Raw genomic sequence first — 24,372 nt, forward strand, 5'->3', positions numbered from 1 at the left:
TCTCTATTGAATTTTTCTATTCTCTTGCAGTTTCTCTGTCTCCTTGCAGGTATTTAGATATGGGTAGCAAGGCATGGAGGCTTTCTAAGTTCTGGAGAAGAGGGAAAAAGAAATGTTTTTGCTTATGTGTTATAACCTTCTATATGAAAAGAAAAAGTTCCTTAGAAGCCAATAGATAAAATTAGTAATCAAACTTTGTCCAAGTTTCCTAGAAAATTATGGTTTAGAAGAATCAGCTTGTCTGATTTCAAATAATACATAAAATATGTGTGAGATGGGCAGAGGGATTTGCAGAGGGAATGGAGACAAATTTTTTATTTGGAAATGAGCAAGATGTCTCCTAATGAGGTACATTTGGAAAGCGTATTGTGATCTATGTGTAGAACTGTAGTCTTATATTTGCTCTGACCAGAATAGCTGTTGGAAATCATACTGAAAACTTTCAAAACTATTGAATATTATACAGGGTGAAAATAGTTTTTCTTATAAATACAGTCTTAGATTGGAAAATTAAATATTTGGGGACACGTTGTCTCAAGGGTTAATGGTGAAATAGTCAGGTTTTTTTGGTTTTTTGGTTTTTTGGTTTTTTTCCTGTCAAAGGATTCAGGGATTCTTTTTGTTTTTTTTTTAATGTAAAGAATAGAGAAATAGCACATTCTATAACAGAGGAATTACTGGATTCTCCATAGAGAAGTTGAAAAAGAAACTTGGATCTTTGAGGGCATGTGGTATATCCTTCAGGTCATTTATAGGTACAGTGTTCTAGCAGTCAAGGGCTTGTTTTTACTAAGAACAGGGATTTCTTGATTGACAGCTTCCTGTAAACGAGAGCAGTTAATTAATCATGAAACATGCTGGGATGTTTTTCACCCTGCCTATGGGGTTTTAAGAGATTGAGGGGAAACCAGCTGCCCTTCCAGGTGGCAAAAGCTGTTTGGGGTTGGGAACATCTAGGTAATCAATCAGAGTTTCCCTGAGAAAGTAAAGGTGAGAGGTGCTTGCCAGCAGTGACTGCCCCAGGGGCGCTTGCTGTGCCCTGCAGGGATGAAGGCGATGCAGGATGCAGCCGCTGTGGGCTGTGCTGCCCAGCCGGCTTTTAACCCACTTCTGCTCAGACACCTGGGCAGGTGGAGGTGTGCTCGCCTCAGCCAAGCTGCTCCTACAGCTTTTGGGGAGAGCTGTCTCCCAGAAGAGCACTGCCACAGCTCCTCCGTGGGTAGCTGCTGGTGAGCAGCTCCTTGAGTAAGGCTCACATAATAAGGACCTGTCCTGCTGCCCTGTGCTTTGTCTCCTTTATTTGCTGAAAAACAGTCTGCAGCAAGGGAAAGGTGGGATGACACCTGTCAGGATTTCATTGTGTACATACTCCTGCAGAGGGAGGAAACCCAGATGTTGCAGAAGCTGTGATTGCTGTCAATGGAAACAAGAATTGCACTGTGATTTATGATGATTTGATGCTTTCTATTAGAGGATAATAATTTTGGAAGCCTACTAAGGCTAGACTGTTCTTTAAATATGCTTGTTTGTGAAACTGATACTACATCGAGAAATTTTACTTTGGATTTGTACAGCACTTCAGCGTTAAGAGGAAAATCTGCTTTCCTCTGTCACTGCCCTGACACTGGAGGATGATGAGGAGGAGGTGAGTCAGTGCATCATGTTGGTGCTGGTTCTGCCATGTCTGCTCTGTGGGGCCTGTCTGGGTTGCCATCAATGCATGCAGTGTGCTCTGCAGCACTTTGCTGTTTAAGAGGAGCTGGCCAAAGTGGAGGCATGGCAGAGGCAGGACTTTTCTAAAAACTGCCCCACATTCCAACAAATCCAGGCACCTCAGAACTGTCTCTATGATGCAAAAGCCTACAAACGACTGTTTTCCCTAGCCAGAGGTGTAACAAAAGCTTCCAAGCATAGATGGTTACAATATAAACTGAAGGGAGGGGGCAGAAGGAGGAAGAAAGTCTAATGCCAGAAACGGGAATTAAACATTCCCTCCCCTTCCCCTCGAAAATCCCAGAAATAGAGGAGTAGACATTATGAAGTAGGCTTAGTTTCTAGCAGCTTGATCTTAGCCTTTGTGTGCACTTGGCTTTGTGTGCATTGATGTCCTGTTGGTAATTATCATTCTGTTGTCACCTGTATTCATGATGACACCCCTATATCACATTTTCATCACAGCGTGAAATGTCGCTCTTTTTGCTTTTGTTTTGTTTAGTACTATGAGTTTAGCCCAGAGCTGAAAAAAAAACAAAAGACACTTCTCACAACACACAAGGGTACATTGATAACCTTGCAGTTTAGTTACTGATCCTATCTCAATGCTTCCATCTCTCTCCTTCCTCCCACCCCTCTTTTTAAGCAGACAAGGTTTTCCCTCAACAAGCTGATGACAGAATAATTTCTTCAGGTTGATTGTATGCCCCACATGGTCCTCTGGATTTCTTCATACAAGTGGAGAGAAGCAGATCAAAAGCCTGCAAGAAAAAAAAACAGGCAAAGTATTGAAAAAAGCCACCATAAAGAACCTACTCAGGTTTCATTCTGATGATGAACAGGCTTGTAAAGTATTCTGAGACCTGTCAAATTTTCCCATCTGAAATCCAGACCTATTTTAAAAAGAATTTTCATAATGAGCGTCTCTTTTCCTCCATCCACAGGCTCAGAGTATTTTCTGAAAAAGTTCTGCAGGGCAGAGGAGTTGAACAGTTGATCACATGCAGGAGCACGGGATAGATGGAGTACAGCTGACTCAACAACTACAGGGGATTTGGGTAAGTGCCCACCATGTCAGCCAACTAGGACTTACTAAAATATTGGTTAATATCACAGTATTCATTACTTTTAAAAGGAAATTCTTACTTTATCACCCGTCAGACAAATTTAACCTCACTAGGAAATCTCAGTGGTAGTTTGTTGGCGAAAATGTATGTAGGGAATGGATGCTGCAAACATGGAGGTGCTAGCATCCAACTGGGATTGACTTTTGCAAGTTAGCTTTTACCTAAGGATACACAGACCAGACTTGTGCTATTAATGCTAGGGGAGGAAGGTTATAAGCCCTGTGCAAGGTGGAGGTGGGTGTATGTCAAATCCACTCGTGTTCCTTTCAGGAGGGAAACAATCAATTGCTTGAAGGAGGCAATGTTATCCAGCCTGTGGTGTCAGTCAGCCTGTTCCCACAGTCATTGCATTGAGGGAGGAAAATTTTGATAAGCAGGACTTCTTATCTGGCTCCACTGAAGTTGAATGACAAGAGTTTGTTGATTGGAAGTGACATTGTTTCTGGTCACAAAGCTGGCTGGACATGGTAATTGCACCACCTTTGTTTATTTTTAAAGTAATGATAACAGCGATATATTCCTCAGTGAAGATCACGGGGATTTGGAATCAAGTCTTGGGTTAAGCTGATGAACTGATACTGGCCAAATTGACATAGTTACTGTAATTGCCTTGTGTTCTGTGGGGGAAAGCTTTAAGAGCTGCAGGAGATAGGAATGCTGGCCCTGCTTGCATATTCTTGGTCAAAGAATAGTTTTACCTGTGCATGATGATTTGTTTTTTTTTCCAACTAGATCTTCAGCAGTACACCTCAGGCTTGTTTTACAGGTTGGCTCAAAAATTACTTCAAATCTTGTTTTAAGTCCCAGATGGCTACAACACGGACTCGAAACATGATGAAAGAAATAGCCATAAGCAAATGTCTTCTATTTCACAGTAGAAGTAGTTTTCCTTTTTAAAATGTAAATTTGGGAACAGAATCTCTTTGATTTCATAGTTTATGAAATCTGTGGTTTTACATGCTTTCTTTGACCAAGATATTGGCAGCATTATTTACTGCTAATTTGTTTAACTTCCAAGGATTAGGTAAGGTTGTACTCTACTGCAGTGTTATTCTACATCCTTAGTGCTTAGTTGCTGTTTCTAAAAGCGAGGAAATTGAAGTAATCATGATGGTGTAAACTCTTGGTGCTTTTTGTCAGGGAAGTCTTATTTTGCTGGTAACTTTTCAAGCTGCAAACAGATGGCTGCAGTATAATCTACTTGCTAGTGACATCAAACATTATTTTACTGAAGATTTATATTTATATCTCTCTCTTCCAAAGCATAAAAAATGTAAATAAGTAGAATGATACTCATTTAGATCTTTATCTGCCCATGTGATTGCAGGGCTCTGGGGTCAGGCAATAGGATTAAGAGCATCTCATCACTAGATCAGTGTGTTTGAATCCAGACCATGGTTAGAGGCAACCGAAGGCCAGTGGAGTGTGATGACACTTCAGGGGCCTCCATCAGATGTTTTGACAGTCTCTGTAAATCTGCTAGCTGGTGGAACCCCTACAATGATCAGTGGTCTGAGAAGGAAATCTAGACTGAATGTGCATGTGTGGAGAATGTATTTAAACTTAAGAACAGTCTCTTAGTTCCAGGTTTTAGGGACAGCCTTTGTATGCTACCTGTGCAGGGGACCTGACACAGGTTTTACTTTTGTGTTTCAGTCCAAGGTGATCCTGGACTTGCTTTAGTCTCAGTGATTGTCAAACTGCAGTGTCTCCACTGAAAGAGAAACACGATGTAGACCAGCTGCAATTGAGCTAAATGGTCCTATTTTTTCCTCACTATTGGATTAATTAGACAGTATCTTAAACACTGTAGTTCTGTTCATTACAGATACTTCTATATGTGCTTGCCAGCCTGTAAGTGAATGTGGCACAGCTGGTGTTTATCTGATGGCTCTTGTTTTGTAATCAGCTTGTTTATAGTATTTTGTGGCTGAAGTAAGATAAAGAAAATCCAGCATGATTTTTATTTTAGTTTTATGATGTGAGACAGAAATGCAGTGACCTCAATAGGGGATCTATCAATGTTCCCAGCTGGTTTATGTTCCTGGTGTTTGAATCCACTGTGGTTGTTCTAAAGAGTTTAACCACAAAATTAAAGAAAAGCAGAGCACAACAAGCCAAGCTATGTGGATTTTAATGTTTAAAAGGAGGTCTTGATTTGTCAGGAGCATCCAAATTTGAGCTAAAATGATCTTTTCAGACTAGTCACTGCAATAGTCTCCAAATCTTATACTGAATTTCCTTTCTCTTTTTCTCAGGTATCTTGCTGATGTCAAAGTTTTTCTGATGCAGTAGACACTACTAAGCAGAGCTACGGTGAAAGTAATATGGAACAGTGTAGGGGGAAGATATCACATTTGAAGAATATTATTTATGGTTGTAGGAAACACTAGAATAAATCTGCTTTTAGCACAGAATAGCAGGAAAAGAGACCTCAATGCTTGCAAATGAATAAATTTAAGTTGATCTAGTAAGTCAAGATCTCTGGCTTGTTCAACAAATAGTTGTTTAGATTTATTTATACTATTATAATTGTATTTCCCCAGTAGTCTGTCTTCTTGGAAGAAGGTATTATGCTGCTTTGTATAAATCTCCTGGAAATATTTCATAAAGGTGTAGTATTCACTTGATCACCGTTCTCTTCTTACAGTTAACTTAGTTTCTTTTCAGACTAAAAGAAAAAAGTCAGTCCATCCAAGGATTGGTTGTAAAAATAAAGACATACACATATACTAAGGTATAATGTTTAAAAGTTTATTAGGAATGTTTTGAAGTGTTACAGGGTAGGTTTGTAATTTTTTGTTTAAGAGCTTTTTGGCAGTATGGTACACCAATTAAATTTCCCTAGTCATTAGGCAGGCAGAAAAACTGTCCCAGCTGGATTTTTACCTATCTGAGGCTCTGAGATGAAGCTCCAGATGGACCTGTGCTAGTGTCTCCCTCTAAACACACCTGGTTTTATAGATTCCAAAGCTATAAGGCTTCTATAATTTACCCAACATACACATTTATTTCTCACTACAGTCATAAGATTCACAAAAAATACTGAGCTGTGAATTCTGGAAACAGATGTAAGTTTTCACCCTTTTGGTGTTCAGAAGGGTTTATAATTATTATTTCATTTCAATTCATAAGCACACTATGTGTTGCTTCCATATAAATATTTTATGATCTTGAATATGAGTTGCCCGTTGTCGTGTGCTGGTGAAAACCTGGGGTCTTTCAAATTAAAGTCTAATGATTTTAATGTGGCTTCCTTTTATGGAAACTTAACATCTCTTCCTCTGACCCTTTGGCTTTTTTGTTCTGTGAAAGAAATTATTGTAAAAAGCTTGAAAATAGCACAAAATTCTTTTAACTTACACTAGAATATTTTAAACTTTTGAACCAAAGCAAAAGCTTTGTTTTTCAAAAGCTGCAAAAATTTCTTCAGTCTCATTTTCCTTAGACAGTATGGGCACCTACCTGATTCACAAAACATCTTGGCTTTTGAGACTTTAGCTATGATTTAGAATTGGTCAGGGAAAGCTCCCATGTGGTTCTGGTAGTATTTTGATTAAGGAGGTGTTCCAAGCTTTGACCCAATATTTAATTACAAATCTAATACATTATGGAGCTAATTCAGGATTCTTTTTTATAAATCTCGAGTATTGAGGGCAGAAATATGACTAGGAAATACATACAGGTCATTCTGAGGCCAGATAATTGATGCTGAAGGCAAGTCTGCCTGATTAATGTGCGTTTTTAAATCATGGTCTTTCTCATTCAGTCCACAACTGCTGTGTTCTGAATAGCTACGAGATATATTAGTTTATTTATTTTAAACAAAAATATTTTCACATTTTTCATGTGTGAACAATCAGCTGGTTTTGTACATTCTGAGGTGCACCAATTTCTGATGTTCTTAGTTTTATTATTTCCTCACATATGTCAAATTATTACATTTCCTGTGAGCCTTAAATACTGTAATTTTGGGAATATACAGGCTGTTCATAGGTTTAGTGGGAAACTGTTGAACTGCAAGGCTCATGTGTGTGCCTCTGTGTGTTTGCATTTGTCATGTACATGTATGTATGTGCATGTCTGTATATATTTATTTTTTCCGTTTTGCAGGTTTTTCTAGGTGTCAGAAATGTGATGGCACTATGGGGTTTGAAATCACAGAACACTCTAAAAAAGATATACATGTTTCAAAGTCTCAGAACCAAAGATTATCTACAACATAGAGAAATTTTGTAGTTGAAATGTGTTTTAAAGTTCCTTGCATCTCAGTTGCCCTTTATCTATTAAAAAAACTTTGAAAAAGGCAATTATCACATTTTGATAGACTTATCTTTAAAACAGTTGCTGTAAAGATCTAAGTCCTGTTTTATCTGCATCATAAGACCCAAGGATATAAAGTGGAAGGCGATAGTGAAAACGATCTGGATGATTTATTCCAACAGGATGTACAAGTCAAAAGAAAAAGTTCCACTGAAGAACTTGAGGTAGAGAGATATTCTTCTGTTTTTGTTCACTGGGTTACTTTTAAGTGATGGCAGTCTCGTGTGTGTTTAGAAGCACAGTGGTTCTGGAGGACCTGACAGTGGCACAGTAAATGCACTTCACAACTATTCACATCTTGGGTGCACATGCAGAAACAAGTGTGGCAGAAAGATGAATGCAAGCCAGAAGGACGAGGAACTATTTTGTCATGAGGTGGTTGAGATGGGCTTGTTGAACTATGTAATGATAATTTGAAAATATTTTTGTGAGCATAAGTAATGTTCCTATTCCATTATTTGTAGATACCTAGTGTACATTGCTGGAAAACATTTAAGCAGTTACTAGGCATACCAGACAGGTATGAAAACACTTATAAATGTGGCACCAGTTTATTATGTGCTTATCACAACTGTAATTTTCTTTCAGAAATTTTTGTTGTTACTATTAACTATTCTTTTTGAAAGATGTATCCAGTCAGAAGGCATGAGGATCACCATATTATTTGGCTGAGCTGCCATCCCTGTGAAATAAAAATAGAGAATAAGCAGTGAACTATAGGAAGTTCTTATAAAATACAGGAAGAATATTTGAAATAATAATGTACTTGGAAGTTTCAACTGGCTCACTAATGGAATTCAATAAAAATGTAGGGCTGAGTCAGTGAATACTGTTGACAATGGAAAATTTTTGAGCGTCTTTTTTAGAGAGGGTGGGAGAGAGGAGAAATGAATATCAGGTCATGACAGAGGAAAGAAGAGGGAATTTTAATCAAACTATAGCTTCTCAGTGGAATTAAATTCCTAAACTGACGGCAAAAGCTTGTGAAGTTTAAATCATAAACATCTTTACTTGGGAATTCTCTGCAGGTTTTCTGACATGGTGAAGTTTATCAAAGCAGGGACAAGGGCTTTGTAAAGTGATGTGAATTAAAGTGAGGGCTGCCTGTTGCAACTCTGACCTCTCTGTACTCTTCAGTGATGAGCAGCACAGAACAGCAGGGCCTGAGTCCTGGTACATCAGTGAAACCTGATATGGGCTTGTTGTTTAGGAGTTTAATGAACAGAAAGGGTCAGATTTCCCTTGCAGTATGTGTTGGCATCTTTTTAATCCTGGAAATCTTCTTAAAAGCCAAATATGTTTGTTGTAGATCAAAGAAGCCTTTTTTTTTAAACCACCAAGAGCTGCATTCCTCAAAAAGGCATACTAAGAATTGCATGCTAAATGAAGAAAAAAATCCTCGTGTATTTCACTCCAAGATTATAAATCATCCCATTCCTGACACTTGCATGCTGTCTTATGGTTTTGTACATGGATTTTTAATTTCATATTTATATGCCAGCAATAATATCATGTTCCTGTTACTATTTTGATAAAACTTATATGCTTCTATAATTGTATTAAATGGTCAACCATATTGGTATGGTAGAAAACATTTGGGAGGGCTGAAGTTCAGAAATTTCTGTTGAGAAATGGCTTGCTAGGGGCCTTTAAGACCAGACTGGAAAAGCAAGAATGGCTGCCTTAGTTGTGTCTGGGGTGGGCAGATCAGCAGTGCTGGCCTCTCAGGACGCTTTCTAGCCCTTCAGTTCTCTTGAAAAATGAGAAATTATGCATATTCATAGCTTATTTAACCAAAAGCAGTAGGAGTCGGCTCAATTGGTGATGTGGATCTGCATGTTGATTCATATGCAGATGAGTAAATAGCCAAAAAGCAAGTAGGACATTATTGGTTGTGTTAAAATCTGAATTGTTCTGAATGCAGCTAGAGAAATAATGCTATAAATACTTAATGTCTTAATTCAGATTTGTTCCTTAGCAATCATCTGTCCTTCCTCCAAAATGCAGCAGTTTAAGTTATGTTCAATAATTTAAAATTTTAGAATTTATTGTGAAGTTCTGCTTTTCATATAAAATAATAATTACAGCTTTATCAGTGACATCTTTCATTTAACTCTTTTCAAACAGTTTTTTTACTAGCAAAAAACCACTGTGGATGTTAGAAAATTAAACTCAGATTTAGATCTTGGTAAATTGCCCTTGATGCATCCCATTGTAATGGACATCAGAAACCAGTCCATATACAAGAAAACAGTAATATCCACTTTATCAATGTAACTGCTGTATGTACAAGCAAAGGTAAGTCTCCAGAACACTGGAGAAATGCCAATATTCTGAAAGAAAAGATGTTTCTTTCAAAATAAGGTATGAATTTTCATAGTAAACAAACAAGCAAAACGCTGCTGTGCTTCTCCGTCTGAGAGTGATGGACAGGGTGAAGAGATCATGAAAATACAGAGGTTTCATAGCAACCCAGCTGGACATTTTATTTTCTTTCTTATGTTTTCACAATTCTTCATCAACATTAGCTTCAAGTGCTGTCAATCTCCACAGGAATCTAATGGAAAAAGTGTTTAGAGTCAAAGAGTGCTTTTGTTTGGAATTTAGCATCCACCTGAAACAAAAAGGAGGTTGCATAGTTGCTGTAAGACACTCGTTCAGAAAGTTGTGAAGAACTAGGTGGGAGAGCTGCTTTTGAATGTGATAATAGCAAAAGTTACACCTGACTTCCCAAATGTGCATGCTTAGCTGGATGCTGGTGTTTCCAGTTCTACGTTTTATTCCTTGTACTTCCAAGCAGAATTGCTCAGGAATCATTGGCTATACACTTGGACACACCTTTGACTTTTTAGAAGAATTTGGGTCAGTGTTTTCTTGGAGTTGATCTGTTCATTGACAAAGCATGTGGGAGTGCCCTCTAAGGGTCTTTCAGCACAGAGCATTAAATGAGCTTGGTCTGAGAGTTAGTGAAAGCCTTTGCATTATTGAGGAGAAGTAGCTCAGACTGCTGTGTGGCCTTGAAAGATGCAGTAAAGAGTGAGGGCTTGTCTCAAATGTTCTCTCCATGTGCTGTGGCCAGCTCTTCTCAGCAATGCAGGACAGTCCCTTGCCATGCCAGGTATGGCTGCGTTTAGGTGTGCTACATCTCTGGAGTTTGCGCATGTACCTTATCCACTTGGGGAGAGGTGATCTGTAGTCTTAGAGGAAGCAATTTCCTAAATCTTAGAATTGCTGAATTCCTGTCTAGGCAAATGGAGAGCTTTGCCACATTTGGGGTCTACATCAGCAGCTATATTCTCTAGCATGAAAAAATCTTACATATATAAAAATCAAACAAACAAAATAAACCAAACAAAAAATTAGTGCACTTGGATTCACTGACAAAAATCTCAATATTTTGGGATGCTTTTGACAGACACGTATAAGAAGTTGGGATTTTTTTGGTTGTGGTAAATCCCACAGGTATTACACCTTAGAGAGTTCCTTGCAAAAGGAATCATTACTGAAAACAGTTGAAATTCATGTGTTCTGATTGCCAGATACAATTCAAGTAGATGCAAGTGTCTGTACCAGCTCTTTGTGAAAGCTCTATTTAATTGCATTTATGCTGCAAAGAACAAATCTTTGCAAATAGATATGAAGCAATTTTTATTATAGGATTTTGAACCTCAGAATTTCTGAGGTAACCATTTATTTCTATGGTTTTCTATGACTTGGAACAATAGTTTTATTTTAGCCAAGATGTCTTTCTTAAGCAATTTTACACTGAAACGTAAAAAAATGGCTGGAATTTAAAAATTCAAGCAGTTCTAATCTATCAATATATTTTAGGGTTGTTTTTTTTCCCTTTTCTGTTATCCTTGAGTGCCTTTTATTTTGCCAGAAGTTATGACTGAAAGTTGTAGAAGTTAATAGAAATTAGGCATTACTCAGGAGCAGAGAAATGGGCCCTGCTGTCTGTGACCTCTTTCCCACAAGCTTGTGAGCTTTATCCCCAGTTCCTTTGCTGGAGATCATCGCCTCCCGAGCAATGGAATGTTTGCAGTGAGCATCTTTAATGCAATGAACAGATGTGAGTAATAACCACTCCATGTTTTGCTAGGCTTTGCAATGGAACAGGTATGGTTGCTGCTCCTGCTGACGATTGAAGTGCTTCCAGTGACTGCTCAGTTCAATGGATACAACTGTGATGCTAACCTCCATAGCAGGTTTCCTGGTAAGTATTTAATAGGCTTTTTTTCTAATGGCTTCTTTATTGTCTTGGTTCAAAGCAGTGCTTATTTTTAAATACAGAGCTTTAAATCTGTCTAAGGCCTGGGGGTAGGACTCCACATTAAGTGAGTGTTAACTGTTTTCTTGACAATGAACTTGCCTAATGCTGCACTTTACTTCCTTCTTAATTGCACAATGGGTCAAATTCAGCCTTGTAGCAAGGCAAACAATTCCCCTCACACCAGTGGGACTTGACCTGCTTTTGCCAGTGCTCCAGAGCTCATATTGTTGTAAATGTTCTCTATAGATTTAACACTCTCACACTTCTAACTGGGTTTTCTTTCATGTTTAGGATATAATTGTATTCCTGGGTAAGAGAATTTAATTATATCCTTTTAGTAAAATAAAGAAATATGTATCTCTTTTAAGCAAAATTACCTTGATGGCAGAATTTTAGTGCCTCACTTCAACATTAAGTCCTTGCTTAGGGACAGGTGAAGCAATGAGTTTTGTCTACGTATGATACATTTTCCTTCCTCTAGGAAAATGGGAATGAAGTAATTTTGGGGACATTGGATGCTCAGAGCTGTTAATACGATGAGAAATAGAAATGAAATGTCAGTCTTAGTGGCATGGTATCAGGGTTTACTCCGGCAAAGGATCCAGGTTTCTATTACATTGCTGATCCTTCCTGCTTCAGTTGTATCATGGGCAGAATAATAATAATAAAAAGAAGGCTGTGAATAGTGTCTCTCTCACATCTTGTTTTTCTGAGATAGCGATTGAATTGAAAAGTTCAGTAATGACCACTCAGTGTAGTATTACACTGTAATACCTCTCCTGTTGTTGCTTTCTGAATAATAAAAGTTTTGATTTATTTTTTTTTTTCAGGAAGGGTCAGCTCTTTTATTAAATTTAAGTCAGCAGAAGGCAGAAAGTCGGTTTATTGATTCCCGTGTTACTATCACACTGCTAGGTGTTTTGTTGACATAAGGACCAACAGTGGGTTTGATTCTTTTCCACTTAATCAATATAAACATGAAGAACAGAGAAATAAGACATGCAAAGAAGATCAAATACATTGCCTTCCCCCCTGAGAAAATCACAGTTTAGCTGAGTATTTTGCCAGCTATTTTTAAAATATATTTCTATTCTATTCTATTCTATTCTATTCTATTCTATTCTATTCTATTCTATTCTATTCTATTCATAATATACATATTCCACTTCTTAGCATCAATTTTTGCAGACTTGCCTCTGAAGTGTAAGTGAATTTTGCCCACCTGCTTCGGAGCTACCTTTTGAGTTTCTTATGTAATTGTGGCTTATCTGGTCCCCGTTTCAGGCTTCTTGAGATGTTTGCAACAGATAGAGGGAAGTTTATGTTCTTCTTTCTGTGTTTTAAAATTTTTCTCTGGTCATTTTTTGCACCTGCTCTGTGCCAATGTTTGTTTGCAATGTGATACCTGCGAATTGAATTCATCTCTTATTGAGGGTATTTAGGGGCCTCTTGCAGTTCTGCCTCATAAAAATGAGTCGTATCAGATTCCATGTCTGCCAAATCTCATTGATTTGGGTGAAAATCTGTTTAGGTTACAGGCAAACATTTTTTTTAAAGTAAATGCTAATCACCCCTAACTGGCCATAAGAGCTGAGAGCAGTCCTTTTCTTTGTTGTTTGTCATAAAAATTCAAAGGCCGGGATTTAATCAAAAGTCTTACTGCTGATGTTGACAGCTAGGAAAGAAAAATAATTCTGTTTGTTAGTTGTGCATCTGAGATGGAGGTAAAAGCCGGAAACCCTTTTTGCCCCAAATTTGACAGGTATTATTTTCTATATGCAGAAGGGTCTGCGATGTAATGGGCTGAGGCTAGTGGAGCTGTGAGGCTGCTGAGGGTGGAGAGAGCCTCTGCAGGGAGAAGGGGCTCACTCTTCCTGTGCTGGCTTCCTCAGCACTTGGCACAGGAGAAGTCACAAAGGAGAACATTTTAAAACCAATATCTTCCAGGCTGAGATAATACTCACAGAACTTTGTTATGGGTAGAGTTTTTGTATGGATAGATTTTTCTTCCTGTTCCTTATTTGTTCCACACAAGGAGTCTTTATTGCTGCCAGCTGGAATTCCAAGCATGATGTGCAGATACTGGAGAAGCCATTGGGTGTTGAAGTTGTCTCCTCTTTTTCTTTAAATGTTGATAAGAAACAGAAGTTGTTTTCAACAAAGAGGACAAATTAAGCCTTCCTAGAGAGACCATGGAGCTCATCCATTTTTCATTTGTTTGTGCTTTTATCATAGGAATAGTGCTGCATAAACAGGATGACAATCAAACAGAACTTTTGTTTCTGCAGTTTGAAGCTTTATTTTAGAGTGCAGGTATGCAATAGTCATCAGGAATGAAGGAAAAATAGCCCCATTTTTGGCAGACTGAAAATGCAGTGATTTTTTTTTGTACCAAAGCTAGATTTGTTTTAGAGAATATATAATTAGGTTAGATCTTGCCATCATTCAGAAAGCTTACATAGGAAAAAAACTTTAGTTCTGCATTGCAGTGAAGCATAGCTTTTAGAAGGCTTCTGGGGCATAGAGCCATATCAGTCTGTCTCCAGTTGAGACCTGCAGTTTTGATTCAGGGGGTTCTTGTCTTGAGTTCAAGTTGAGAACTTTGTTGGGACTGAGGAAATACTGCAGCTTTTTCACATAAACTGTGCATTTTATTTCAATATCAAAGCAGGGATTTGATCAAAGAGAAGGTTCATGAGGAGAAGCTGGTTTTGAACTACACAGGTATTTTCATTCCTCTTCTGATGGAATGACTTTTATCAAAGGTGTTCTGCGGAAAATCTTGTTCTCTGAGGGTTTTTTTGCTGCCTGCCCTGGGGTGAGTTGTCAATGCATGGAGGGGTAACAGAGCAGAAGTGGGCAGCAGAGCTCCCAGCATTTGGCCCCATGAGTCTGCTCCCCCATGTCTGAGTCATAATTCAAGATCCTGTTTCTGTAGGATCTGTGTCCCTCTTGGGCTTTACTCTCTTGCTTGAGAGACATCCATGAGCACTTCTGGCTGTAGATAGCTTGTGTGATCTGAGTCAGAAAGAAACCAAGTGGTTTGCCTGTATGGAAACTGTGAGGCCCTTACAGTTAAGGTTTCATCAGCTGGGTGCCATAACCTTCAAGCCATCACTCCTCTGACTCAGAAAACCAGAGGCTTTTAATGCAGGAATGCAAATACTTTTTGTTTGTTTGTTTCTTTTAATTCATATAGGAATAATATTTACCTTCCCAAATTGTCAAGAAATGCACCAGATATTTAACATCTAAGAGGACATTAGATCTGTTTGGGACTGGCTTCACATAAATTTCTTCACAAAAAATGTTTAATTTCCGGAATGGACTAATTTGGCAGCAATACTTCCTCATGAAGTAGTGGGCAGAAAAGATTAAGTCTGGAAAGGTTGTTTATCCTCTTCCTGTATCTCAAAGAAGTTGGTCTTGTATAGAATGATCTCATCTCCTATAGTGTCAAATGATAATTTTGCAAGCAGTAATGATAACTTAATTGGTAAAGTTATTATTCTGCTTTCTGAAAAGGCTTGAAGTGAATTATGAAATTACCTGAGCTACTTCGTTACATCCTGCAATTGGTTATGATCTGACTGTTTGTGCATCAGCCCAAGGAAGCATAAATGCTCACTTTGCCATTCCCTGTTTTGTGCTGGCCCCTCTACCTTGGTACACTCATTAAATGGATGGTAATAGTCCTCCTGCAGAGGAAACGAAGGCATGCTGCTTCCTGATCTTTGTGTGTTACATTAGTGGGATTATGATTGTGTACAAACCAGGAGAATTTCATGCCAAATCACTTCAACTCCTGCCTTGCCTCCAGTACCTTTCTGCCCAGATTTACACCCAGTGAGTAACATTTATCATGACATTAGCTCAGGACTGAGTTTAGCCTGTTATTTTCTGCACTTGATTGTTTTGGCTCGAAAGCCACCATTAAAGCTGTCTAAATTAAACTACTTTAGCTCCTGTACCATGGGGGAAGAACTAGTTCATTGTAATGGAAATTTCATTTCCTCTCTGCTGTGACTACAAAGTGAAACAATTCGTTTTAGCAGGCTTAATGGTACAGTATTGACTGAAGTTGTTTTACAATTTTTAATAGCCCTTAATCTTTAAGCAGATGTAATAAATTAGTTCTATAAAGGAGTAATGTCTGTGTTTAATACAATGCAGTATGTATTTTGTAAATCACTGAGGGGAAACACCAGAACAGCCCCCCAACCATCTATGGGCAAAGAAGACCTTAAAGAAGAGCAATGTTAGAGCTTTAAAGCAAAAAAATCTCTTGCCTATGCCTGTATCTGAACCTGATACTTTTCCATTCGGAACATGAAAATCTTCAAAACTTTTGAATAAAAGGTCAAATTGGCGAAGACACTTTTTTTGCTCTTCAAAAATTGATCAGTTTTAACAGCTGCTTCTTTCTAGGTCTTTTGTGTTGTCATAATGCACAGAATGAAAGATTGTAAGATGCTTTGTGGTATTGATCATAGTTTTTCAAGAGCCAACTGATTTTTCATTAAAGCTCAAGTTGATGGTTCTTAAAAACAAAACAAAAAAAAAAAAAAAACAACTTAAAGCCAAAACCCAGGGAAAACCAACTTAAGAGAGATCATAATAAATTACTCTGATATGCTGTTGATCGTACTTCAAAGTCTGCACAGCCTGAGTCTGTGATCTCATAAAAAGTGGACTCCAGACAACTCAGAAAAATGCAGCCAGAGTGGGCTGGGAGGCAGAGCTTGGCCTTCTCTATTTCTCAAAATTGCTGGAAATTTCTGTTCCAGAGGGGGCTGCTTAATCAGATTCCAAATATTTAAACACTTGCTGCTTTCTACTCTGTTGCAGTGTTTCATTTTATGAATGTGCTACTAAAAGAGTTGCTGCGGGATTAATATATTTCTTACTTGGTTACACTATGTTACTATATTAATTTTTGATTTTTTTCTTCAGCAAAATGGTCAAAATCTGTTCTTCAGACTAATGCAAGTCATACCTTTATACTTTAATATTTTCCTGAAACTGAAATCTAAAAATTTGTTTGATTGGAAGTCACAACGCTAAAGTAACTGCTACAATAGTTGTATAATGATTACTTCAAATCTTCTTACAATGTCTTTCCCTGTGTTTTTCTTGCAGCTGAGCGAGATATCAATGTTTTCTGTGGAGTACAGACAATTACTATGAAGATAAATTTTTGCACAGTTCTTTTTTCTGGTTATTCTGAGACAGATCTGGCGCTGAATGGGAAACATGGGGATGCTCACTGCAGGGGCTTCATCAATAACAACACCTTTCCTGCAGTGGTCATTTTCATCATCAATCTGAGTACTTTGGAATCTTGTGGAAACACTTTAGTGGTAAGACCAAATCAAAGTGAAATTATAGCATGGCTCTGTATACCTAGGATCAAGTGAATGCCCTTGACAGCATTGTAGCTTTCATAGATAATATTTACTTTGTCTTACCCCGTTGGAAACATATTGCATACATCAAAGAAAACCAGAGGAAGCTGGTAACTTATAATCTTGATTACTATTGAGAATATATGATGGGACACACATTTGTCCTCTGATTAGAAAGTGTAATTTTTATTTAAGTATTTTTTTCAGTGGAAGAATGAGATTTTTACAAGATGTTTCTAAAAGTCTTGCTGACCGTGCCTTAGATTTTGCAGAAGTGGAGAGTTTGATAGTTCATGTGTATCTCATTGAGTGATATCAAAGTACCTATGAATAACTTAAAAAAACAAGTTTAAAAATGTATTATTTTCAAGGCTTTTATTCTCTCCAAAATTCTTATTTGTACTTGTTCACTGTCAGTTCTTATAACAAACCTCCTGTTTTGTTGCTAATAATTTTGCTGAAATGTTTGCTATGCTCTGTGACCTCTTTGCCTTAGGGTGAGTTTTCTTTTAAAATTTCAACAGAAAACCAGTTCAGCCAATTCAAGACTCTTTTTCAGCTATAGCACCTCTATGACTTGCAGTAGAAGAATTTTCCAGGAAGCAACTTCTTCCTGTTCCTGTGTAGCTGGTCACCTTGTAAACTCCCTGAACTTGCTATTTGATCATAATAGGAAGAGTTTGATGTTTAAAAAACAAAATAAAAAGACCCCCCGGTCTGATAAGTCCAAATAATTGGAGCTTCCCATGAAGTCCCCCACCAGGCTGCACTGAACACAAAGACAAAGCAGCTGCTAAAAATATAACAAAAAATATTCCCCCATCCTCTCTGTTTATTCATGCTGTGTCCCCAAATGAAGACAAAAATGGAGCAGGGAGCATTTCTTATCATGTTCCCCACACTGGAGTTTTACAATCCCCTGCATTTCTTGGCAGTGTTTCACAGCAAAGACCTTCAAGCTAATTTTCAATAAAAGTAAAGGAAAGACAACAGTTCAGGCAGAACTTGTGTAAACCCCATGTCTTTCTGTAATACAGCAGACTCTCCTTTTTACTTTATGGGAGAAGGGTGGTGAGGAAGTTAAAAAAGCTTTGCTTGACTGTACTAATTTAGCCTGTACTGTTTAGGCAAAAACTCAGATCCTGGAAAATTCTATTTTCAACATTTTTGTGCCATTAAAAAAATTATTAAGTACTCTATGGGCAAAATGCACGCCTGCTTCTGTCTTTTAGGTGTGTTTTTGATAGACAAAGAAATCAAAATTCCTGCTGTGTGATATGTGTTACTAACTGCAAAATGTTATGACTCACATGAACCTCAGGATGATTCTTCCATAATGAAATGGTTTTTTAAGAGACCATGTGTTTTAAAGCTACTGAGAACATCTGTTTTGCCAATACAGTTGTACAAAAGAAATGCTGCAGTAGAAGTCCAGTGCTATGTTAATTTGCCCCGTTGCGTCTGTGCCTACTGAGAAAGGAATTTGTGCTGTTCTCAGTTCTTTTCAAACAGCCCCCTTATTCAGATCAGTAGCTACAGATGGAGTGGGGCTGGGCTGATACCAGCAGGGAAGTGTCCCTCAGTCTTCCTCTGTGTTCTTTCAGGCTCTGCACACTCTGTGAGCTGAGCAATACAGAGTAGTGCGTGCCCATGGATGCAATTCAGGTTGCATTGACATTAATTTTGTATTACTTTTGAGCTCTGTATTTTCTTACAGTTTATAGTTTATATTTAAGATTTAGAAATATGTAATATAAACAAAGCCACACTCAAATTTCAACTATTTGGCTTGTATCTGCTTATAAAAGAACCTTATTTTTCATGTGTCCAAACTGAAGTGCAACAGTGAGAGAATATAGTTTCTTACTTGTGTATTGGCCTTTTTATTGGATATAGAAGTTCATTTTTAACAGTAACAGAAAAGTTGCTTTAGTTTTTCCCAAGAAGTTGCATAAATTAAATGGGAATGTAGAGAAAAAAAGTACCTACCAAAAAATATGCTTCCAAGATTCATAATTTGTTTCAAATGTTGCTCAAGTCTGTTCTAAGAACAGGGATACAGCTTGTGACTTATTTTCATGATTCTAGGGAGGTAAAAAACAGAACACAGTGAAAATGTTATTAGACTAAATAATTTTTGAATGTTTTAGTGAAGATATTCCAGGGTAAATTATGGACTAAACCATCACTGTCCTTCAGTTGCTTTTGCTCCACAGTTAACTTCAGCTAACAGTAATTTTCTCTCTTCCTCAATAGGTATCCTCAGCTCGAGGTATCAATGCCTATGGAAATACCTCAGTGGTACAGATAGGTAATGTTTCAGGCTATATTGATACACCAGACCCACCAACGATTATCAGCTATTTGCCTGGGCTCCTGTACAAATTTAGCTGTAGCTACCCACTGGAGTACTTGGTTAACAATACCCAGCTGGCTTCGTAAGTGTGTTTTTCCATTTCTATGAGTTTCATCCCCGTGGTTGGGTAAGCATGTGTATGTGCAGGCCATAACAGCATTGTCCATGTAGCAATTTTGGCTGTTTAAGAATAAAGGGAAAGGAAAAAGCACCAAAATAAGAAGTGTTGCGAGGAAAAAGAAAATTCTGTAGCGTCACTATATGAGATAATATAATTTATGAAGACCTGCTGTTATGAAGAGACCCTTAGATAATGTAAAACTTCCCTTAAAATTCAGGTTTTCTTCTCAAAAGTTATAGCAGAAAAAAATTCTTCATGAAATAGAAGCTTGTAAATATAGAATGCAAGAGAAAATATTTCCATGAGTAAACCTTGTACATCATGTAGCGTGAGTTTCTTTCTGTCACTTTGCCTCTCTGCTAATTATTTTTCTGATTCGTGTTTCCAGTACTATCCATTATTTTCTGCATAGTTAAGACTGTCAGTATTTCCACTATAAATTCCTGTTTCTGAAGTTTATAACCCAAATGCATAAATTAACTCCTTGTGATATGACTCATTGAGTTTTTTAATGATAAAGCCTACTGAAGTATGCAAAAACAAAAATAAGGTATCTTTCTTCATGAGGGTTTTTGGTTTCTGGGTCTGTTGTAGGTCATCAGCTGCTATTTCTGTAAGAGAGAACAATGGTACATTTATCAGCACTTTGAATTTGTTGCTTTACAATGTGAGTATAAAACACAGTATGACCTGGACTAAATTAATCTCTCTGCCATGTGGATACAAACTGTTTTAGCAGACAAAAGTATAGATTCCTCTTCATAACTTGCTGTTTTCTTCCCACTCCTCCCATGAGCCAAGCCTTTCTTCTGGGCATGTTTCATCTCTGAATTCCTTTTTCCTTTTTGTTTGCATGTTCCTGCTGTCTTGTGTTTATATGGCTGGTCTTTGAGGACAGACACAGTCTTTCTGTCCTGCATTTATACAGTTCCTCAATTTACAGCTCTGGCTTTCAGCTGGGAGTGCCACGTGACCAATCAATCGTAGCCATAACAATCATACTCCAGAGTGCATACTTTGTTTGCATTTATTATGTTTCTTGGTGTGTGTATGGGTGCTTTGTGCTCAAACAGAGAGTACTCTGTAGAATTCTATAAAATTATTCCAGACCTCTTCCCATAGCAATGAACTGTAGCACTTTGGCTGTGGTATTTTTATGTTCAAGCCTCATCAGAGTGTTTCGATCATCTGAAGGATGCATCAGTTCCAAATCTATATCTTGATGCATATGTTGCCTTATGGTGCGGACTTTAAAGATTTTAATGGTTAATAATTATGACAGTTTTCATCCAATGCTTCTTCCTTATGTTTTAGGTAATTTGAATATGCACTATTGTAAAAGCTTTTACCATGTAAATGGGTTGGTGACACTGAAACATGAAAAATGCAAGGACCTCAACTTAACATTAATCCCTGAAATTATATTTTTGTGTTGATTAAAATTTTTACTCATACATTTTAAATACCTGATTTAAATATCAATTTTTCAATCTATCAAGCATCATTTTTGTAAATTATGAATCCGATTTTTTTTTGCATTATTATTCATGCCATCGTGTTGCTGAGTTATAATTCATGCAACTGATTTAAAAGTCAATGCTTTATGCTTTGAACATAATGAGCTATAAATATTGCAACAGGACATTTTTCAACGGCATTCTCTAAAAAAATCATGTTTATTTGAATGAGCCGAGCTCCAAATAACAACCTATAATCTGTTAAAATGATGATTATAGTTCTCTCATTTTTAAGTAAACCTGTGATCAAAAAGATGGGGCAGAATGAAGATAGGCAAATTTCTCAGTCAAACCAAGCTGCATGTTGACTGCCTTTCAGGGCCCAGTTCAGCAAACAGGAATAAATGCTGTTGATGCTCATATTGAGCACATTTTCCCCCTCAGATATCCCCAAAAGCCAAAATGTGCTTTCACCCTGCCCACCCCTGTAAGTTTACAAGTTGACCATGACCAGTGGTGTCTTTTCATCCTTGTAGCAGTCACATGACTTGCCCTAATGAGTAGTACTGTCAATGAATAATACTGCTGAGGCTGGCAGATTCCTGTGGTGGATATGCCCTTCTGCTTCACTTCCCAGGGCTGGATAAATACATGGACAGCTTGTGCACTGCCTGCGCTGCCTGCATTTTTCCCTGTTGGGAGTGCCTCTGGACACCTACTGTCTTATGGGGTCATTTGATCCCTGTTAGTAGTCCTTGTTTTGGGCCTCAGGGCTCATGTCCACCCTTGCTATTAGTGAGGGGATTCGTACAGGTTTGTTTCTTGATTGCAAGCTGTCTTCTCCAAATTTAGCTGTAGTGCTATTTCTTCATGTTGACTCTTCATCTTCTAAGCTTACCTCTGTCTCCAGTCACAAAGTGTTGTTTAGATTTACTTTGTGATGCTAGTACATGTCATTGTTAGGAAAGACAAGAGCTGTTATGGTAGACTCAGAGTTTAATAGCAAAATGTTTAATAGGCTTTCACAGAGCCTAAGTGGCTATGTGCTTTTATGCCTTTTTGCAAACGTCTCTCTAAATGAATAAAAACTACTCTTAAAGAATGAAAGAGCAACTATGGAGTGTAAATAGAGTGTAAAGGGTCTTGCCCTTTTTAATCAGTTGCAAAATGTGGCAGAACTAAGTGTTATAGAAATGTATAATTAATTTGAAAGAAGGCAAACCTACCTGAAGGCCTCTGATACTGCATAGATTAGATATTGGGCATGCTGTTAATTTTGAAAAAAAATCACTTGGTCTCTGGTGTAAACCCTCTTGTTGCTGTCATTTGCTGCTTGCCATGGTCTTGCTTGCCACAATGAACCTTGTTGAAATCTTATCTACCAGTTTTTTTCATATATATTGAGTGTTTTGAACTTTCACGAGAGGTTCTCAACACGCCGAGTCACTGTGCTATCTGCATTAGCACTGTGTTTGACAAAGGTGACTTTACCAGGTAGTGCATTTTGATATTCTCAATTAATCTCTGTTGCACAGATCTCTTTCATTGCTTTGTTGCTAAAGTGTAAAGGGATGTTAATGGTTTAGATTTTGAACCTAAAGCCCCAATAAAACAGCTACATTTAAGTAGTAGTATATGGGGAATTCCCAACTTTTATGTTGAATACAGCTTTCTTGAAACAGCACTTTTGAAATACTGGAACTTAAATGAAAATGTTTGTTACCTGTAGTTTTCAACAAGTCAGCTTTGACAGAAACTACACTTTGGCATAGCAGAATGTCTTTGTGCTCCCAGACTACAGCTTAAAATGTATAACATCTCATAGATAACATTGCTAACTCCACTAATTCAAATCACCTTGGCAACCTTTCCTGGGAAAGAGTGCAGTGTGACAACCCAGTAAAGCTCCTCTATTAGAAAACCAGAGTAGCTCCTGTGTGTGCCTGTAAGCTCTGGCAGACTTCCTGAAGTGGCAATGAATGATATGTTTTCCTTAATCACTTAATCCAACCAGCTTATTAAATCATATATTCTCCCAAATTGTTGCATGGGGCAAAGTCAGTCTTTACATACAAACTTGTAGGCAATTTCTCTGGCATTGCTTCTTGCTTCTTCCCTTACAGAGAACAAAGTAAACAATCATTCTACACAGAAGGGTCAGAAAAATGGCTGAGCGCTCAGTCTGGATGCAGATGGGTTGTTAAAGTGGAATTTCTGTTACAATTGAGGCAATGTTTGTTTTACAGGATTCAACCTACAGCCAGCAACTCCTTATTCCAAGCACAGGTTTACCTTTGAAAACCAAAATATATGCAGCTGTAAGAGCAACCAACCTTGATGGCAGGTACCATAGAGGATGTTATTTCTTGTCTTGCTTGCTTTTCAGCTCTTGTTACTTACCTGATTTAAAAGCATCTGTCTTTCCCTGTAGCTTTTTGTATTTCAAAATAATGGTTGGTGTTCAATAATCACTGCTCTCAGCTGGAGGGTGTCAGGTCCTTGGCAGTGAATGCATATTTTGTTGCAGTTCTCGTTATGAAAGTTTTCCTGAATTAGATTTTAAATCCTATATTGCTTTTTTTTTAAGAAAAGGCCTCTGTTGGACCAAGTGAGAGTATCCAGGGGTTTTAAAAGTGGGCTGGTTTTGATTTCTAGTCCTACATGGCCATGATTTCTGAGAGGAGGTGTGCAGTGTGTGTTGGTATGGTGACTTACATGAAGCCAAATTATTTGATTTATGATGTTCTGCTGCTATGTTGTGCTGTTTAATCTTCCAAGTAGTTGAAGAAACAGGATGACTGGCATGTGACCTGTTTAATGTACAGTATCTCAGTTTCACTGTAACAGCCTGCACTACCTGTTTGTATGCTTTTTTCTGCTGTCCTTCCATCTCACCTCACTCACACCCCCCATGCTTGCACTGCCAGCTCCCCTCATCTATCCCTTTACTCCTTGTGCAGGTGGAATGTTTTGATGGACTACTGTTACACCACACCATCTGGCAATCCTAGTGATGATCTTCGATATGATCTTTTCTTCAGGTAGGGCCTGTGCAAACCCAGTATTTTGTTGGTACTTCTTTAAAAAAATAATTATAAACCTCTTCAATAGTGGTGTCTTAAACTGCCTGGAAAGTTTAAGCACTATTAGTAGGCAGGACCAAGGGCTAGGCTTATAGATAGCGCTTCTTTTTGGGTGAACGTAAGCATAGAAGCAGGAGCCAAGTCATAAGAATTATGAAGGTAGAAAAGCATATATCCAAAGTAGTTCTACCAGAAATAACATAAATGCTTAAAGTGAATGGCTAAACTGGCCTTTATTTTACCAAAGGTGAATGTGGTGAATGACAGTGATGTAAAACAACAGAGACTTCAGTCCAGGAAAGTAGTTAAGCAAATGATCAAATATAAATAGCTGCTCCTACTTCTACTCCCAGTAATAACATTTATTTGAATTGGAACTTTGAAAAACATCCTGGCAATATCTCAGATTCAATTTTATCCATGACACCTAATGGAGAGGTACTGTCTTCATTTAGAGTTACCTGTCTGTACTGATTAGCACACCTGATTGCTTCTTGCTTCAGGTCTCAAGTTC

General features: G+C 37.8%; 1 protein-coding gene across 22 annotated transcripts in view; it reads left to right on the forward strand.

Annotated features, from left to right (window-relative positions):
• The window catches only part of ZPLD1 (zona pellucida like domain containing 1), a 145,336-nt gene that overhangs the window by 112,621 nt on the left and 8,343 nt on the right, over positions 1-24,372 (forward strand). For all 22 annotated transcript variants that reach the window (XM_059836920.1, XM_059836914.1, XM_059836933.1 and 19 more), the window contains 7 exons: positions 2,658-2,771; positions 11,266-11,379; positions 16,576-16,796; positions 19,098-19,279; positions 19,913-19,985; positions 23,022-23,119; positions 23,736-23,816. In XM_059836920.1, the coding sequence (XP_059692903.1) occupies positions 11,274-11,379; positions 16,576-16,796; positions 19,098-19,279; positions 19,913-19,985; positions 23,022-23,119; positions 23,736-23,816 (761 nt within the window). In that variant the 5' untranslated portion in view covers positions 2,658-2,771; positions 11,266-11,273. The remainder of the gene's footprint in view (positions 1-2,657; positions 2,772-11,265; positions 11,380-16,575; positions 16,797-19,097; positions 19,280-19,912; positions 19,986-23,021; positions 23,120-23,735; positions 23,817-24,372) is intronic.

Source organism: Haemorhous mexicanus, chromosome 2, assembly GCF_027477595.1.
Source record: "Haemorhous mexicanus isolate bHaeMex1 chromosome 2, bHaeMex1.pri, whole genome shotgun sequence".
NCBI lineage: Eukaryota > Metazoa > Chordata > Aves > Passeriformes > Fringillidae > Haemorhous > Haemorhous mexicanus.